The 18,793-nt window shown below is 50.6% G+C and overlaps 1 protein-coding gene across 1 annotated transcript; it reads left to right on the top strand.

Annotated features, from left to right (window-relative positions):
- The first annotated feature begins 6,498 nt into the window (after positions 1–6,498).
- Positions 6,499–18,272, top strand: LOC142596238 (E3 ubiquitin-protein ligase RBBP6-like). Its single transcript, XM_075725324.1, has 5 exons — positions 6,499–6,664; positions 8,999–9,098; positions 12,307–12,343; positions 14,026–14,070; positions 18,123–18,272. The coding sequence occupies exons 1-5, from the start codon at positions 6,499–6,501 to the stop codon at positions 18,270–18,272; spliced, it is 498 nt and encodes a 165-aa protein (XP_075581439.1).
- The last annotated feature ends 521 nt before the right edge of the window (positions 18,273–18,793 follow it).

The raw sequence follows: 18,793 nt of genomic DNA on the forward strand, positions 1-18,793 counted from the left end.
CGAGAATGCTGCAAAGCCAGAGTTGCTTTGCAAACTTTGGCTAGGATTAGTAATTGGGAGCGTGGGTGCTAGTGAAGAGTCAAGTTGTCTTGTACGTGAACAATGGAAGGGTATAAGAAGGCTGTGTAAAAGCACATTTGGAGTGCCCCAGTTGGGCTGGGACATGGCACGCAGATGAAAAAGTACTTGCCCCTCTAATTGTATACTTTGCATCCTGGCCTCTCGCCTTGGTCGGCATGGGCCGGTTGCGAATTCTTTGTGACACCGTCTTGGGGCTCAGCTGTGGGCAGGGGGTTTTGCTGGGTGAGGTCCAGGCAGCGCCGGACAAGGCCGTAGAGGGGTGGGAGTGAGCTGGGCAGCCGATGCAGCACAAGCTCCGGGATCTCACTGTGTGAGCCCACGCAGCTATGGCCACTCGCCGGCCAGGTGCCAGCTGCATTTTGCGTGCTCAGCCAGTCCCTGCCTGGCCCCCTGGGGTGGCCGCAGCTCCTTGCCAGGGCCGGATCTGGCTCACCGGCTGTGATGCTGGTGCTGGGGCGGTGATGGAGGCCTCCATCCTCCCGGCGTTGGTGCAAATCAGCGTGGTTTCTCCCACGGGCGCCCACCACCTGGAGTGATGCCCCCTCTCCCCACCCTCTCGGTGGCCATCCCCAGCCCAGCTCAGGCACCTGTGGGGTGGGAAGGGGCTGTGTTAGCCCCCGTGCCCCACCTCCCACTGAGCAAATGACCGCAGGCAGAGAGAGGTGCTGCAAAGCGAACAGCCAACACTTTTAATAAAATAAGGAAGAAGCAGGGATGTGGGAGAGGGCTGGGGCTGGGGCTGGAGTGGGTGGGTGCAGGTCTCTGCCTCCAGATCTCCCCCTGCGCGTGGGTGCTATGGGGGACGGTGCTGGACCGGTGGCTATGGGTAGCCATTGCTGTCGGCTATCTCCATGTCGATCTCGCTCTGCACAAAAACTGCAGCTGGCCCAGTGACATGTGCAGCGCTGCCCACTGCTGCTGCTCCTGGCCAGCTTCTTCCTGCGCTCGCGCTCGGGCCGCTGCTGGGGTGTGATGAGCACCAACTCCTCCTGCTCCTCCAGTGGGGTGGGCGCAGCCGTGAGGCCCCCGAGGGCCAGCACGGGGTGGGTGGGGGTGCGTGGCAGCCACGGCAGCATGTGCAGGTGCTGGGGCAGCCCCTCGCGTGGGGTTTGGCCCCCCGTGGGCGACAGGCGCAGCCAGCTTGGCTGCTTGGGTTTGGCAGAAGCCCCAGTGTGTGCCTTGCTGCTCGATGCTGCCTCCAGTGCTGTCTCCTTCCTGCCTGAGGCAGGGGCTTGGAGTCAGCCACGCTGCATCTCGGGGCCGCGGGCAGGGTCTTGGGGAGTCTGGGGGTCACGCTGGGGCCGGGCTGTGGCTCCAGGTCGGGCAGTTGGTGTCCCAGCCCCACCACCTTCACTCTTTGCCCCAGCGGGTGGAAACTCTGGATGGAGCTCAGCAAGTGCCCTCAGGTCGTTGCGGGGTGTCCTCAGCCCTGTGGTGTGGATGCTGTTCCTAGGGACGCTGTTTCCCGCCTGCGGTGGGGATGCTGGCAGTGGGGCTGTCAGCGGCAGGAAGGGGCAGAGATGGCGGTAGCAGGGGTGTTGGTACCAGGCCGCGGTGGGGATGCTGTTTCGGGGCGGTGGTTCCTTTTAGCAGCCGCACAGTTCAGTAGACTGGGCTGGGGGAGGGTCCCTGGGCTGGGCGCGGGGCCGGAGCCCCAGGCCCATGGTTTAAGGACTCCATGCTGCAGGGTTTTGGTGGACTGGCTGCATTAAACCTGTCCCCTCCTGCTGCACAAAGGACCTTTACCCCTGGCATCGCCCCGGGTTCTAGGTTGCTTGGCGGGGACGTTGTTGGATTTGGATGCTCTCCGCTTGCTGCTTCCTGCCTGCTGCCCGCTGCCGCCTGCTGCATCGCCGTCCCCGTCCATCTTCCTCTGCAAGAGAGTATTTGAGTGTTTGGCCACCCGGCACACCACCACCATCTTCTTTTTCTTTGGTGGGATGGTGTCCCGTGGGGCACTCACTCTTGCATGTTGCGTCTTGCAGGTGCTGGCTGGCACGGAGCGCTTGGCCTTCTTGCCGCCCGCCTCTCCTGAGCTGGCCACCATTTGGCAGGATACGGTGCCCGGCGGCAGTGGCAAGCGGGTCAAAAGCACCTGGGGCTGCCTCCACAGTGCCTCCTCCAGCAGTTGGTCCATGCGGGGTGGATGGCACCGGGGGGCAGCCGGGGGCATCACCGCCGCCACTCGCTGTCTGCTGCAGCCGCCCTCTGCCCTGTAGTCCAAGAGGTGGGGGAGGTTGTTGAGGGAGGAGGTCAAGTTGGGGATGTTGGGGACATCGGAGATGGTGTCCTCACCATCCCCCAGCCCCACCACCACCACTCCCTCCTCAGGGCAGCCTCCCTCTGCCACGTACTTGGAGAGGTCAGGGACCTTGGTGGTCAAACTGGGGACACTGGCAGCAGAGGTGGTGTTCTCGCTGTCCCCTAGCCGCACCACGACCGCTTGGTCTTGGTGGCACTTGCTGTCCGCCGTGTCCTCCAAGAATTCACGGAACTCAATGAGGAAAGCGTTGGTGGTGAGGCTGTTGGGGAAATCAAGGATATGAGGGCGGGTGTCCTTGCTGTCCCCCAGCCCTGCCGCCACCACTCAATCCTTGGGGCAGCCGCCCTCCGCCACGTACTCGGAGAGGTCGGGGAACTCCTGGAGGAAAGCAGACAAGTCAGGGACATCAGAGACGGTGTCCTTGCTGTCCCATAGACCCGCCACCGCTGCTTGCTCTTTGGGGCAGCCGCCATCTGCCGCATACTCAGAGAGGCTGGGGAGCTGGTGGAGGAAGTCAGTCAAGCTGGGGCTGTCAGGGACATCAGGGACAGTGTCCTCGCTGTCCATGTTGTTGAGCCAGGTGAGCATATAGTTGGCGGTGGTGTTCTGTACCTGCTCAGGAATCCCTTTGGTGAAGGCATATGGCCCCTGCTTGGACAGCTCCGTGGGCTTCCCTGGGGCTGCCGGGGTGGTCACCACTGCTGAAATAGCAAACAAAGGCAACCCAACCCCAGGGTGATGCAGGGTTTCCTCAGCTTGGCCGCCCACCTGCAGGCTCTGCTACCCCCCAAACCTCACCTTTGGGTTTTGTTGCAGTTCTGCTGGTGAGCGGAGCCAGGGCACGCTGGTGGGGGCTGGCAGCAGGGTCACCATCTTCAATGGCCGCTGTGTCCTTGTTGGCGGCCTCCGATGGCTTCTGGGTGCTGCCAGGCAGGGTGTGGAGCACAGGGGGGCCCTGCACCCAGAGCTGAGCCGTGGGGTGGCGGGGGGCCAGGGCGGTGGGGCAGGCAGGGACGTGCAGCGAGCAGGAACTGTTGGGGTTCAGGGGCTGCCCCTTGACCATGGCCCCCATCCCCAGCTCCATCAGCTGGTGGGGCAGCAGCATCCCTGTCACCACCGGCTGTCCCCAGCTGTAGGCAGAGGGCAAGGGAGCAGCCACGGTGGGGAGCTGCACCCCATGGGGGAGCTGCACCACGGTGGGGAGCTGCACCCCGGGGGGAAGCGGCACCGCGCGATGGAGCTGCACCCCCTGCCCCGGGGCCCCCAGGGGCCCTGGCACTCCCTGGCAGACGCTGCCCTGGGCCAGCTGGTAGGTGACAGTGTGGAGCTGGGCAGGCTCAGAGGACACCATCAGCCCCGGGACAGAAGGCAGCACACAGGCAGTGACCGGTGGCGGCATGGCCGGGGTGGTGAATGTGATGCTGGATACCTCCGATGCCATGGGCAGGCGGAGAGGGAACCTCCCTGTTGGGGGAAGCAAAGAGGGGTGATGGGGTGAGATATTGGTGGGCAGAGCCGTCTGGGGAGTTACCTGGGGGGCAGGAGCACCAGGAGGAGCAGGAGCCTGCTGCTGTACCTGCCATGGCGGTTGGTCGGTGTGGGGTTTGTTGGGGACAAACAGCATTGTGGGGGGGGGCGTCCCCATGGCAATGGTTCCGCCAGCACCTGCTTCATCCAGCCTTGCGATGGTTTGATTTGTCATACCACAACGACTTCCCATCTCAATGATTTCCCTGCCTGCTGATGATTTTGTCCTCAATGCTGATTTCCCATCCCCACCATAGTTTCCCATCCATACCCATGATGGTTTCCCATCCCAATGGTGATTTCCCATCCCGATGATGGCTTCCCATCCCAACCATGATTGCATCAGCCCTGTTTCCCACCCCAACAGTTTCCCATCCCAAGCATGCTTTCTGCGGGGAGGTGAATTTCCTCTCCAAGGGGCAGGCATGGGGCCACCACCGGTGGCCCTGCGATGCTGACATATGTGTGCTGCCCCATCCCGCCCCGGTAGTGAGGATGGGGTGCTTTTGGCTTGTGTTTTCCCTCCCCGTCTCTGCCCCAGAGGGGGAAGATGCTGCACCCAAGTGTGGTGGAACCAGTGCTGGTACTGTGTGGCCATGCTGGGGAGCTGTCAGGAAAATTTGGCAAGTGGCCCGTGCCGACCGACGAGAGAGGCTGGGAGGCAAAGTACAGCATTACAAGAGGAATTCTTGCATTCGTGCGCACAAGCTGTCCCATTCAAACTGGCGCAGCCCGAATGTGGTCTGACACGTGGTTCTTAGACCATTCAAGCATTGAGGTCCAACGCAATTTGACAAATCGTTACTGAACACGCACACACACACACGCTGCTGTTTTGCAAAGCAACTCTGTCTCTGTGTCGTCATCATGTATCTGCTGCTTTCTTGATCCAGACGTCCCTGGAGTGGGTCTTGCTGCAGCTCCTTGTCTCTGCTGCCAGAGAAGGGGAGGGTTTCCCAGAGGTGTGGGAGGGGCTGGGATGCTGGCATGATCTGGGCAGTGCAGGGGTGTGCTTTGTTCTTCAGGGTGGGGGCTGTCCTTCTCCTTGCAGAGAGCTGGGGTCATTGGGCACGCTGGCTGAACCATGGCGGTGCAGTATACGGTGTCAGCTCGATGTATCTTAAGAAAGTTCATACAAGTTCATAGTCTAAAGACTAATTGGTACAATAGTTAGGGAATGAGATTTTACTTCCTTTTCTTTGGACCATCAGGCTCACACTATACTATTCATTTTATAAGCCGGAAATTGAGTGCATAAGGTATACAACACTATAAACACACACATACAATTACAAAGCAAAATACGATAGTGAATGCAACAACCCAAATCCTTTTAGTTCACAGTCCTCTACCTGAGCTTGGGGGCCAAGAGGTTAACCAGCCAAAGAGATTTAGGGAAGATCCCTGCCTTACTTCATGTCATACAGTTAAATGAGTCTTTTTCTTTTTTTTCAATCAGTTTCATTTTTCTGGTCTTGATTTACATAAACAGCCCAGCAGCTGTGATTCAACAATGCACACACTGTGTCCTGTGCTGCTAAAAGGTGGTCTCAGGCTAATCAATTCTGTATTAGCATTTGTGGTGATAAGTTGATTTGTTCCTGTAGCGCTGTAATACTCCCTGCGGTTTCATTAATGGCTTTTTCTAATTCTCTTGACACATTCACAATAGCTCTTTCGAGTTTTGCAACCCATAAACGAGGGATAAAAGCTGTTACAGACAGGGGGAACTTAGTGCCACATTCCATCAGAGGGCTGTAACACTTCTTCCCATAACTATCAGTAGCTACGACCTCCAGAGGCAGAAGAGATAGTGGTTCTAACCTGTGCGGAAGGTATTAATGCACTTAGAATCCCCTTTTCAGCTCAGGTGGAGGGTAAATCCTGGAATGCCCTTTCTTCACCTATCCAGTATTGCCCTGGTAGTTGTGCAAATAGGGTAGTCTAATCTTCAGGTAAGTCTGAATGATGCAAATGATTTCCTGTGCAAGGGTTAGCATGTGCCGGATTGGGCTGTTCAGGTAAACCAGTAAGGTTGGGACCCAGAGGAGATGACTCAGAGCAATCAGGATGCTCTGGGCCCGTAGTGGCAGCCAAACTCTTACCATTACCTTTAGTTTGATTGTGGCTTCCTGCAGAAAAGCAAGTGAATCTCTCTGCAAACATCCACGTTATGCGGCAGTGTGCAGGGCTGGATGAACTCCCTCCAGGAAAAAAATGGCCAGCGTGCTGGCTTATTCGAATGGGTTTCACGTAAGGGCTTCTGGAGAATCTCCCTTGCCCGCTCAGTGGATGTGGTAGACGGGAAGGTTTTGGAAGAAGGTGTGGAGGAATGGCGATTGCCTTTAGGGAGAGCTCAGGGTTAGGAGGAAGAGGGTGGGGCTGCCGTGCCCCCATGATGCAGGCCTTTTGCCGTAACACGCTGGGTGACATGAGGCACTGGAGGCAGCCTGTGCACTTGTCATCCAGGAAACCCCTGGGTGGAATGCTGAGGCCGGGCGCCCGAGTGGCCATAGCGAGCGGTCGGGCCTGGGAGCGCTGCATGTGAGAGAGTGAGCGGAGGAGGAGCCGGGGCCACGGGGGCCACTCCCCATCGTGTGGCCGCCCGCTGGGCTGTGAGGAGGAGCATGCCGTGCGTCCACTACAAGTTCTCCTCCCAGCTGAGCTATGATGCGGTCACCTTCAGTGGCCTCCACATCCCCCTGTGTGACCTCAAGCGCCAGATCATGGGCCGCGAGAAGCTGAAGGCGACCAACTGCGACCTGCAGATCAGCAACGCCCAGACCAACAAAGGTGCATGGGGGTGGCGGGCGCGGGGCCTTGGGCACCTAAAGCTCCCTGTTTATCTGCAGATGTGTCCTGGTTTTGTCTGGGACAGAGCTGGTTTTCTCCCTAGTAGCTGGTGTGGTGCTGTGGTTTGGATTGAGAATGAGAGCATGAGAATAATGTTGATAGCACACTGATGTTGTAGTTGTTGCTCAGGAGTGTTTGTGGCAGTCAAGGACTTTTCCGCTTCCCATGCTCTGCCAGGTGCAGAAGAAGCTGTGAGGGGGCAGAGCCAGGAGAGCTGACCCAAACTGGCCAGAGGGCTGTTCCATACCATAGGGCGTCATGCTCAGTATAGAAAGTGGGGGGAGTTGGCTGGGGCTCAGCGATTGCTGCTCAGGGATGGGCTGGGCATCGGTCAGCGGGTGGTGAGCAACAGCATCACAAAGGGCATCACTTTGTGCTTTGTGTGTTCTTTTCTCATTAGTAGCAGTAGTATTACTATTTCTCTTCCTCTGCTGCCCTGTTAAACTACCTTTATCTCAACCCAGGGGTTTTACTTTTTTTTCCCCTGCAATTCTCTCCCCCATCCCTGTGGGGTGTGAGGGGAGGGTGAGTGAGCGGCTCTGTGGTGCTTAGTTGCCGACTGGGGTTAAACCACAACAAGATATTTAAACTATGTTCAGGAGAATGTCTGTGAAGAGACTTAAGAGCACAATGTTAGGGGTCCTAGGGGTGCCATTGGATTGCATGACACGCGTAGATAGAGATACATTTCAGGAGTCTTGAATTTTTCTATTTCTATTGAATGAAATTGTCAAGAGCTTTTGAAAAATGGTTAATTTGCCTGAAGGGCTTTTCTGCAGAAGGGTCTCTGAATTTTGTCTTCAATTGCTAAGGTACTGTCAGCTTCACGAATGCTAGCAGGCTGAATGGCCAACTGGCTGGCGTCACTACTGGAATAGTTGGGTCTGTGTCAAACAGAGCCTTAAAACCAGACTGATGGATGGTCATAAACTGTGATGGAGCCCAGTTATTATCCCCAGGAGAAAAAATGTTTTGAAATAGGCCAAACGTGGATTCTGTTACAGAAGGTGAGGAACAGAAAGCAAAGTTTTAGAAGAGAAAATGATGCTCATAAAGATTTTACCCCATAAAGTGTTACTGCAATATACATCATACCAGTTTTACAAAGTGTGTTGCTTTGTTTTCATCCGTACTCAGAATGCGGTGAAGAAAAAGTGTCTGCTTCCCTAGGTTCTGTTAAGCGTGGTGTTCCCTAAAGGTGAGGTTAAAGAAGGAGTATCTGTCATGCTTTAAAGAGCATCCCTCTTGTTCACCAGTGACCAGATCCTCCTCTAGGTCGGTTGTGTTGCCCTTTGACCTTTGTAAAAGGAGTCTAAAATATTAAACTTGGTGTACTAGTGACAGAGGTGCTTCCTGAAGCTTTCTTAAGGGTGTTTTCCATGTGAAAACACAAAAATCTCCCTGTGGTTTTCAGAGCAAAGCTAGAGAATACATTTCAGTGTAATGTATACGTATACCAAATTTTTGCTTGAAATGCATAACCATGAATTTCAGTTTTTATTCATCAGATGTAGATGCTTAAACTCGCTAAAAGGTAACAGGATTTTAAATGTCAGTGGAAAAAATGATCTGATGGACTCTTTTGAAGATGCTGGGAAGCTATACTGGATGGTTGGGTCCTATTTTAAATAGCAGGGGGGGCAGGGGTGTCCTCTTCCATGCTTACTCTAGAGGCATGTTCTATAAAGGCAGAGTTCTCTTCAAAAAGCCTGCACTCAGGAATGATGCATTTCAACTTGCCTCCTCTTAATTTGATCTGAATTTCTTGACCTGTCTTTTGGAATAGATGTTCTCACAGGATTGTGGAAGAACTGTAAACTCGAGGGCTCAGGATTCTGGAATGCTCTTTCCTGCCCTGTAACATTCTGACTGAAAACACTTGGAGCATGTGCTATTCTGCTTCTCAGGCAAAATACAACAGACCAACGTAAACAACAAACCCCAGCTGGGCCTCTGACCTGGTCTTAATGCAGATGGCAGGCTGTCTTCTGTGTTCTGTCAGTCCTGAGTGACCTTGGAGACCATTGTGCTGTTGGCAAACAACAAACTGTTTTAAAAGAACAGAAATGATTTTGCTGCTTGTGTTTGATGACCAAATCTGAAGACTTCTAGGAATGTCCCGTTAGTGTGTTGAGATGTTAAAAGCACAATGTTACCTCTAAAGTTTTGCTTTCATACCTGTGAAGGGATTCCCTGAAGTGATGTGTAATGTCATAGTACTATACATTCTTACAAAGTGACTACAGTTTTTGTCTGCATTTGTGTTGTTTTCAGAATACACAGATGATAATGCCCTGATTGCTAAGAACTCATCGGTGATTGTTAGGAGAATCCCTGTTGGAGGAGTCAAAGGTACCAGCAAAACCTATGTTGTGTAAGTATCCATACAGCATTGTACCCTTTGTTAGGGCTTTCAGTGTGTTAGCTGCTTTTGTGGATATATTAGTTTACAGAGGCATTCAGATTGCATCTTTGTTGTTAAAGCCACTGTTAATTTTTGTTGTCATGGGGTAGATTGTAATCATAGAATCATAGAATCATTTAGGTTGGAAAAGACCTTTAAGATCATCCAGTCCAACCATTAACCTACACTACCAAGTCCACACTAAACCAATCAAGGGTAGACTAGATAAACTAGGTAAACCATGTCCCGAAGTGCCACATCTACCCATTTTTTGAACACTTCCAGGGATGGTGACTCCACCACCTCTCTGGGCAGCCTGTTCCAATTCTTGACCACCCTTTCTGTAAAGAAATTTTTCCTAATTTCCAACCTAAACCTCCCCTGGCGCAGCTTGAGCCCATTTCCTCTTGTCCTATTGCTAACTACATGGGAGAAGAGACCAACACCCACCTCACTACAACCTCCTTTCAGGTAGTTGTAGAGAGCGATAAGGTCTCCCCTCAGCCTCCTCTTCTCTAAGCTAAACAATCCCAGTTCCCTCAGCTGCTCCTCATAAGGCCTGTTCCCTAGACCCTTCACCAGCCTTGTTGCCCTTCTCTGAACATGCTCCAGCACCTCAATGTCTTTCTTGTAGTGAGGGGCCCAAAACTGGACACAGCATTCCAGGTGTGGCCTCACCAGCGCTAAGTACAGGGGGACAATCACCTCCCTGCTCCTGCTGGCCACACTATTCCTGATACAAGCCAGGATGCTGTTGGCCTTCTTGGCCACCTGGGCACACTGCTGGCTCACGTTCAGCCAGCTGTCAACCAACACCCCCAGGTCCTTTTCAGCCAGGCAGCTTTCCAGCCACTCTTCCCCAAGCCTGTAGCGCTGCATGGGGTTGTTGTGACCCAAGTGCAGGACCCGGCACTTGGCCTTGTTAAACCTCATACAGTTGGCCTCGGCCCATCGGTCCAGCCTGTCCAGGTCCCTCTGCAGGGCCATCTGACCCTCCAGCAGATCGACACTCCCACCCAACTTGGTGTCATCTGCAAACTTACTGAGGGTGCACTCAATCCCCTCATCCAGATCATTGATAAAGATATTAAACAAGGCTGGCCCCAAAACAGAGCCCTGGGGAACACCGCTCGTGACCAGCTGCCAACTGGACTTAACTCCATTCACCACTACTCTCTGGGCTCGGCCACCCAACCAGTTTTTAACCCAGCGAAGACTATGCCCGTCGAAGTCATGAGCTGCCAGCTTCCCAAGGAGAATACTATGGGAGACTGTGTCGAAGGCTTTGCTAAAGTCCAGGTAAATGACATCCACAGCCTTTCCATCATCTACCAGGTGGGTCACCAGGTCATAAAAGATCAGCTTGGTCAAGCAGGACCTGCCTTTCATGAACCCATGCTGGCTGGTCCTGATCCCCTGGTTGACCTGCACTTGCCTGTTGAGTTCACTCAAGATGAACCGCTCCATAATCTTTCCCGGCACCGAGGTCAGGCTGACAGGCCTGTAGTTTCCCGGGTCCTCCTTCTGGCCCTTCTTGTAGATGGGCGTCACATTGGCAAGCCTCCTGTCATCAGGGACCTCCCCTGTTAACCAGGACTTCTGATAGCTGAATGTATCTGTCCCAAAGTCAACTTCCATGTTCAGGCCTGCTGGGACACAGGGTTCCAACTGCAGCAATGGTAACTTTTAAGATGATACTCTTGGGCTTGTTCAGGGGCTTGATTTTGCTGATACCCAGGATGTAGATCCTGTTTCCTCTGTCTGGAGAGATTCCTTGCTATGTCTGTTTGCTTTTATTGTTTTTATAGTAAAGACAGAGCCACATCGTAGTGGGAACTCAGAACTTGTTCCCATCTCAGAAGTGTCTGATTGTTGGGGTTTGACTCTTTCTTGCCTTTGGGGGAGGGAGGGTGGGATATGGCAGGTATTCTTATGCCCCAAGGCTGGGGGTTTTGCATCCTAGCTGTAGAGGAAAGACCAAGGGTTGCCAGCTGGCGAACCGTGCAAACAAGAAGTTCCATTCATAAGGGATTCGTATCAGTTTCCTAAAGACAACATCCATTTCAGGCAAGAGAAAAAGAACAATATCCCAAAGTGTATTGCCTTTTGTGCGAGTACGATGAAGGAATAGTTAATCCTTTCCAAACCTGAAATGCAGGAAGCAGTTTAGCACGTTGCCAACTGTTGCTAGTTCTCTTTCTAAGTCTGTTTTTACCCTAAGCTGATATCTGTGCTCCAGGTTTTAGTTCTGTATTCCTAAGATTTAGAGAGGACAGAGAATCAGGCGTATTGATTAAAATGACAGACACTCAAATGCAATCCTGCCTACAGCATTATTGCTGTCATTTCTGTATTCACACAGTTCAGTTGTGTATCAGCTACATTAGCATTGTTTGAATGGTCATGTTTTCCAGCCTTCTTAAAGATAGGCCTCTCCACCACAGTTAGTAGGTGTTATTAGCTTGTGGTTTTGCCATGTCCTTCTGATGTGGGTTCCCCATAAATAAAGTATACTGATGAGTTACAGTGTGTCTTGAACAAACAGTACAGCAGCATCCTGGTGCCTGTGATGCACTTGCCAGCCAAAAACCCTGAATTTGTGTGGCTCTGCCTGTAAACTTTGGGCATGTTACTGCAGCAGTTGTTGCAGTGCTTTCAGGCACTACTGAGTAATTGTGGACGCCACAGCATTGTGCTTATAAACATGGCCTTGTTTGGGGGGTTAATTTAAGTATGGATGCTCAGTGCTGCCTTGTGAATGCATCCTCCGTTTCTGGTTGGGTGGCACCCTCTCCTGGTATTGTAATGCTGCCCTAAAGTGAGAGGACAGATGCTGCTGGCATCAAAGCTCAACTAAATCCCTGTGTGTGGGGACAAGGAAAGAATGGCACTGCTGTTGTAACGTTGAAAACTAGCCGTGCAGATTAGCTTTTGATTCCTCTGTCTGGAAACATTGCAGAAACTGCTGGTAGAGTGGTTAATGTTTGGGAATGCTGACCGTATGCTGTAATGGTGGAGAGGCCTTCAAAAATGCATTACTTGCCTTGTAGTACGTTCTTGAAGGGAAATGTACGAAGAAACCACTGTGTGATAATCTCAAGCATTTCCTTGTACTTCCTCATCTTCAGGAGGTACGTGCTCTATTTTAAGTTCTGATCACCTCCATTTCTTCTTGCAGAAGTCGAACAGAGCCAGTGCGTGGACCATCAAAACCAGTATGTAAAACCACAGTCTCGCACTGTTTTTCTACACACGGCACTTAATTCTAAACAATGTAGCCTTGTATTAATTTTCCAAACAGTAATTTCATCTCTTTTGCAGTAAAACAGAGTATATGTTGTAAATAGAATGTATTTGATTCAGCATAATAGTTTGTATGTTTGTATCGGTTGTTGTGTGCTTTTTGATTCTTGCAATACAAATTGTCTGGAGTGCATTTTTTTGCCATTTTCACATTGTATCACTTAGCTGTTGTTTTTAAACACTTTTTTTTTGCCTAATTGTTTTTGAAAATGTGATGAAAACCCCCTGAGAAACCATTATTGTTCAACTTGGTACTGTTTCTTACTTTTGATTTGGGTGTTCAAACAAATACGATAAGCCACGTATCCCATATGTTTTGAGGACAGTTCTGTGCAGCTAAATGATTCCTTTCCATGTCCTTAAATACCTGGGTGTTTGTTCCTAAAACTGTATGATTGAAGTGATATTCTTTGGGCCCCTCTGAGTGAATAAATGTCTTTCATAGATTGCCGTGAAATTAAACATCGTTGCTACACAAAGTGCTATTGTAAAGTTCTGCATTTGATCTTTCCACTTTCTCAGATGAAGCAGTTTAGTTGAATAGTTTGTCTGCAAATGAAAATACCTAAACCCCAGTGTATAAATTTTGGCACAAGGTTAGAGCCTGGTGCATTTGTGGGTAAAATCCCTGTCATTTGTCTTCACTTCTGCCTGCAGTATGCTTTTGGAGCTGGGTGACTTCAGGGTTGGATGCTGCTTTAATTTCCCAGAAGTTAAGCCTTTCTTTAGTGTACCACCGTATGATTCTAAACATATAGAGAAGGAATGATGAACTGGAGTGAGGAATCATCTTCTGCATGTAGAGATTTTTTTCCCCAGAGTCTGCTAAAACTGCTCCCTTGAATTCTTCCACTGCGTTAGGCACTAAAGGACAAGAGCATTTTCCAAGGAAGGGTTTTACTCTCTTCTGATCCAGTTAGTGACCCCTTGAGGAGAGCTGTTCATTTTACATTGTGAAATGTTATTCTACGCTTTTGAACAACTTCAGGCATAATAAGCAGTGATTCAAGTGTCTTTCTGGTAATGTTTTACTAGTGTAAGCTTAAGTGCTGCTTGTGGCATAATAGACTTGAGTATACTGGAAAAGGAGCAAGCGAAGAGTTCCCCTTTTTCCTTGTGGAAAAATTGCCCTCCAGTCATTAGTTCTCAACAAACACAGCAGTCCATTACGAACCAGTGGCCTGAGGACTTCATTCCTGCAAGCTGTTCCATAGGTAGCTGGGAGGGAGGAGTGTGGCTGCAATTTATTCTCAGAAATTCCTTTTTAGCTGAAAATTGGCAGCTTCCTTACCCCTTTGACTCTTAAGCAGTTGTGAGCATTTGACAAGGGTCCCTCTCTGAGATAGTCTGGAGCAGTAAGTTGATCTCAGGCGGGTTTGGTGAGTTTGGTTTCTTCTCATTAACCACAGAGGCACTCTGGAGCTGTCACAGGTTTGGACACTTTTTTGAACAAATACAGATTACACTGGGTTGGAAATGCCTCTTTCAGTGACACTCAGAGGATACAATGCAGCCTTTCAGGCTACAGTAGAGGTGAACTATTGCTGTGTTTTGATTGTAGAACTTGAATATGTGTTTAATGTTTTGTGAACAGATTGATGACTCTTCTGGATGTATTTCTCTGACCCAGCTTATTAAGGTGTGTATATATAGATACGGTCCTGGTTTCAGCTGGAATAGAGTTAATTTTCTTCCTAGTAGCTGGCATAGTGCTGTGTTTTGGATTTAGGATGAGAAGAATGTTGATAACACACTGGTGTTTTAGTTGTTGCTAAGTATTGCTTATGCTAGTGAAGGACTTTTCAGCTTGCCATGCTCTGCCAGGTGGACACAAGCTCTGCTGCCCAGCAGAGTGCCGTAGTGCAGGGGTTTGCAGATGGCAACATAGTGGTCATAGGCCATGACAGTGAGAAGAAAAAGCTCTGCTGAAATGAAAAAGACAGACAGACAGAGTTGGGCAGCACATCCCAAGCAGGAGATGGCCCTGGAGTCCCACAGGGAATTGGCCATGGCTTTAGGCACAGTGGTGGAGATGCAGACCAGGTCAAGGAGGGAGAGCTTGAGGAGGAAGAAGTACATGGGGGTGTGGAGGTGGTGGTCACAGGCTATGGTGGTGATGATGGGGCCGTTGCCCAGGAGGGCAGTCACGTAGATGCCCAGGAAGAGCCAGAAGTGCAGGAGCTGCAGCTCCCGCGTGTCTGCAAACACCAGGAAGAGGAACTCAGTGATGGAGCTGCTGTTGGACATCTGCTGCCTCTGGGCATGGGGACTGTCATTGGAGAAAAAGATAGTGACAAGTTAGGGGAGACTTCTCTGAGCAAAATGAAAGCCATTTCCCATAGACACTCCCCCTGTCATACATAGACACCCTTTTCTTTTTCTAGCAGACCTTCCTTGAGCTCTGTGCCTGAAGCCCTGGTTGGTGCTGGCCGTGTGGGCCATGAGGAGCAGGGCATCTGCCCACAGGCTCTTGAGAAGTCAGCCCTATTCTGCAGCAGTGGGCAGGGACAGGGACCAGTCCTGGCTGTTCAACTGTGTCAGATGACTGTATCCTGTAAGATCCTGTAAGCTGTGGGATGTACCAGCTTCAGGAGATCCCTCCAGGAACTGCACCGGTATTGTCCTACAGCCAGTGACTTACCATGTCAAGGGCTGTGAAGATCTCTCCTGCAGTGAGCTCTCAGCATCCTCCCACCCCACACTGCCTTTAACCTCTCTCTGCCTCCCTCCTCTCCCCTCCCTGCCTGCAGGCACTGCGCTCAGCCCTGCTGCGCTTGGCACAGGAGCTGCTCCTGGGCAGAGCTGTCTCTCTGCAGCGCTGCCTGCTTGCCAGGAGCTGCCTGTGTCCCAGGAGCCCGGCCCAGCTCAGCAGCACAGCACCAGCCCAAGGCAGCACTTGCTCTGCCCCTCTGGGCTCCCTTGTGTTGTCCCTGGGGCTGCAGGGGAACCTGCTGTGACACAGCCTGAAGGCATCACTGATGCTCCCTCCCTCAGCTGAAAAGAGGGACTTAGTTTCAGTTTTCAAGATCCCAGCTTCTTGTTTAATTCATTACAAGAGTTGGCTGTTCACTTTGCAGTGCCTCTCTCTGCCTGTGGTCATTTGCTTGTACACCCCCCTCAGCTTCCTTGACTCCCGCCTTTCTCCACCCTTGCCTCCTCCCAAACAAGGGACCTACCCCTGCTTATTTCCCCCCCCCCCCTTGCTCCCATGTTTGCCACACCTGGGAACAGATGTGGTCATTCAGGCGCTGTTAGCTAGGTCGTCTTGGACTTCCATGCCATTACTGATGGGGTTTCCTGGGTACTGCTGTCTCTGCCAGATTCCTCTCCCCAAAGTGACCACAAGTCTTCCTTCAATTTTCTGTCAAGTGTGGCCACCTCTCACATCAATCCCCCTTAACCACCTGCAAAATCTGGGGCTGCAATAGCAGAGTATCCACAGGAGACAAGCTGTCTGCTCTAAGGCCGCCTTCTGTCTGCTCTGAGCAGATACTGGGCACCACCTTCAGGTCCATTCCAAAATCCAAAGCAGCCTTGAGCCAGTTGGTTTGGGGCCCAGCTCTGGTGCCCATGAAGCCATGCTACGCCTCAAGGGCCCTGAGAGCAGCTCTTCCACTTTCAGGCAGAGCCTGCCCTGCCATCCTAGGGACCAGGCTGCACTCGGCTGGGTGCCTCAGCTCTATCCCCACAAGCCAGGGTGGCAGCAGGAAGCTCCCGCACCTTGCACGCCCTTTGAGGCTGCCATTCTTCAAGCCACTGCTCTCTGCCCTCCGGGGACCCAGCCCTGCTCAGCAAATGCAACGCACGTGCCTGGCTCCTGCTTTTCTCCCAGGACTGCCCTGCACTCCAGCATGTGAGCAGCTGTAGCTGACACCCGGCTGCCCCACCAAGTCTCACTGATACCAATGATATCCTAGCTCTGGGAATGGACCCAGGCTTGTAGTTCATCTTGGTTGTTTCTCACACTGCCTGCCCTGCTGTACAAGCATTTCAGATATGCTCCTGAGCCCTCCCTGCTCCCAGGAGCAGGGTAAATGTTTCCATCCTCAGGCGATGTATGCAACTTGGATGAAACCCGAAGATAATAATGCAGAAGAATTGGGAAAAAAAAATAGAAAAAGAAAAGACAAACCCCAAAACCCAGAACTGACAGTCAATGTATTAACTCCCACTTCCAACAGAAGACTAAACAGAAACTAACACAAAGCAAGTGGGGAAGGGGACAGAAAATAGCAGGAAAAGGCTAATCTCACTGCTGCAGTGCTGCATGTAAATTACAGTGGTTTCCTAAAACCCAATGGCTTGGCTAAACTCAAAGTTCAGCCAGGAAGGATCACAGCTGTGCTTGACCGCGCTAAAACAATGGGCATGACTCTGCACTTCTGCAGCCTCTAAGGACAAATGCCAACCAGAGATCCCTGCACTTACTGAAATAGTCATACTAAACCAAAAAGGATCCACTTGCTTGCTTTGGCTGCAGGAACAGCAGGACAAATTTGCAAGTGTAGAATGACAGTGAACATAAGGCAACACAATGAAGAAATACACAAAGCATAAGATTTTGTGCGTCTTCTTTTCAAAAACAACTTCACTAATTTTAGTTTTGCTGCTTTAGTGTTCAACAAGAATTGGTAAGCTTTCCAGTGATTTATTCCTGCCACACACAGATCCAGGTTCTGCTTTGAAGTTCATACAGGGATATGTGTATGAAAAAAGAGAAACCAAACCAAAAGCAAGACCAAAACCCCTCTCTGTAGACCAAGACCTGAGGTAGCTTTAAGAATGCAGCTCATTGTGCCTCCAAGACCAGAAGCACCTGAGGCTGCAGAGCTTTTACAGGGGGAGGGAGAGAGGACTTGTGAAGAGAGATGCAAGGCTTCCACCCTGCGACAGCCACCCACAGCCCAAATCAGGGACAGTCAGAGCAAACAAGAAGGGAATGGGTTTGCTTTCTCTTTCATTTACTTGAATTACTTCTAACTAACTCTAAGTCTTCCCTCCCACTCCAGGATTTTTCCTTTGGTTTGATTTTTTTTTTGAGACTTCTATGTTCCCTTATGGTAAGATGCTACTTAGAAATGTAATACAGACATGCCAGGGAATACACGAGGCTAAAAGAATCTTAACTTTACTTATGAACGTGTGATTTGAGTTTATACACAAAGTATAACTAGTAAAGTATAGCTAGTAAACAAAGAGAAAAATAGCCATGCAACTGTCCATGTTCCAGAATGGCTTCTGCAACACCCCCCTCCCCAAAAGGTACTCCCCTTCTAGCTTCCCAAAATGGGAACTACTCTTTACAGGATACTATCAAAGTATTCTCATCCTTTTAAGAGGAAGATGTTCTAACACTGTCTGTGTCTGGCTACTCCTTCTTCACTTTTTTCACAGCAGGTTCCATGTGAGCAGATTTTTCATGATTGGTGTCCACCTTCCTCTCCCACGCGCTGTATCTTTCCTTTTCAGATGGATGTCGGAAGGCAGCAGATCTGCCATAGGGAGCTTTCTTATCGTATGGTGGAACTTCTCTGTGTCTCTTAAAATACTCCCTTTCTCCTTGCCCTTGAGGTGTTGTCCATTTAGTGGGAGACTGGGCTCTAAATACTGGAGATCTTGACCATGAATGGGATCTTCTGGATGGGGGTGACCTGGACCTTGACCTGTGATAACCATGTGCCCTTGACCTAGAATGAGAGCTGCCACTCTTCCCTTTGCCTCTTCTTGGATATGGTGGTGATCTTGAGTAGGAACGAGGACAGGAACGTCTATATGATCGAGAGGAGGAGCGAGTGCAGGAAGAATTGGATCTTGATTTGGAGTCGGTATATGAACTTCTAGAGCAAGATGAAGTACTGCAAGGAGACATGGACCTTAGTGAAAACAGAACACACAAAAAAATACTGAAGGTAGTTCAAAACAGTCACTCTCCCCAATTTTTTTCCTCCCAAATTTGGTTTGGGTTACTTTTTCCTCTCCGTATACTTACATCAAAGCTTCTTTCAGCTGCTGACATGATGCTACTGCAAAGTGAAGAACTTGCTAACATGTAAGAGTTTCTGCTTACAAGACACAACAGCTGCTGCTTTGTTAGTGTAAAAACATCCAGGAAGGGTAAGGCTATTTCCACTCACTTCTATCACATGAACTACCACAGCTGTTGATTGGTTTCATGTGACTCAATGCCATTACTCCAGGAAAGATCCTGAGAGCATGAATAACAGAGTTATTCAGACTCCTGCCCAAGTGATTTTGAGGGATAGAAAACATCAGCTACCCTGAGTTTTTTCTTCACAAGTTTTTCTTTTATTAGTTTTTTAAAGAACCACATCACATTATTCCACCTATGGCCATTAGCGTCA

The sequence above is a fragment of the Pelecanus crispus genome, chromosome 29 (genome assembly GCF_030463565.1).
Source record: "Pelecanus crispus isolate bPelCri1 chromosome 29, bPelCri1.pri, whole genome shotgun sequence".
Classification (NCBI taxonomy): Eukaryota; Metazoa; Chordata; class Aves; order Pelecaniformes; family Pelecanidae; genus Pelecanus; species Pelecanus crispus.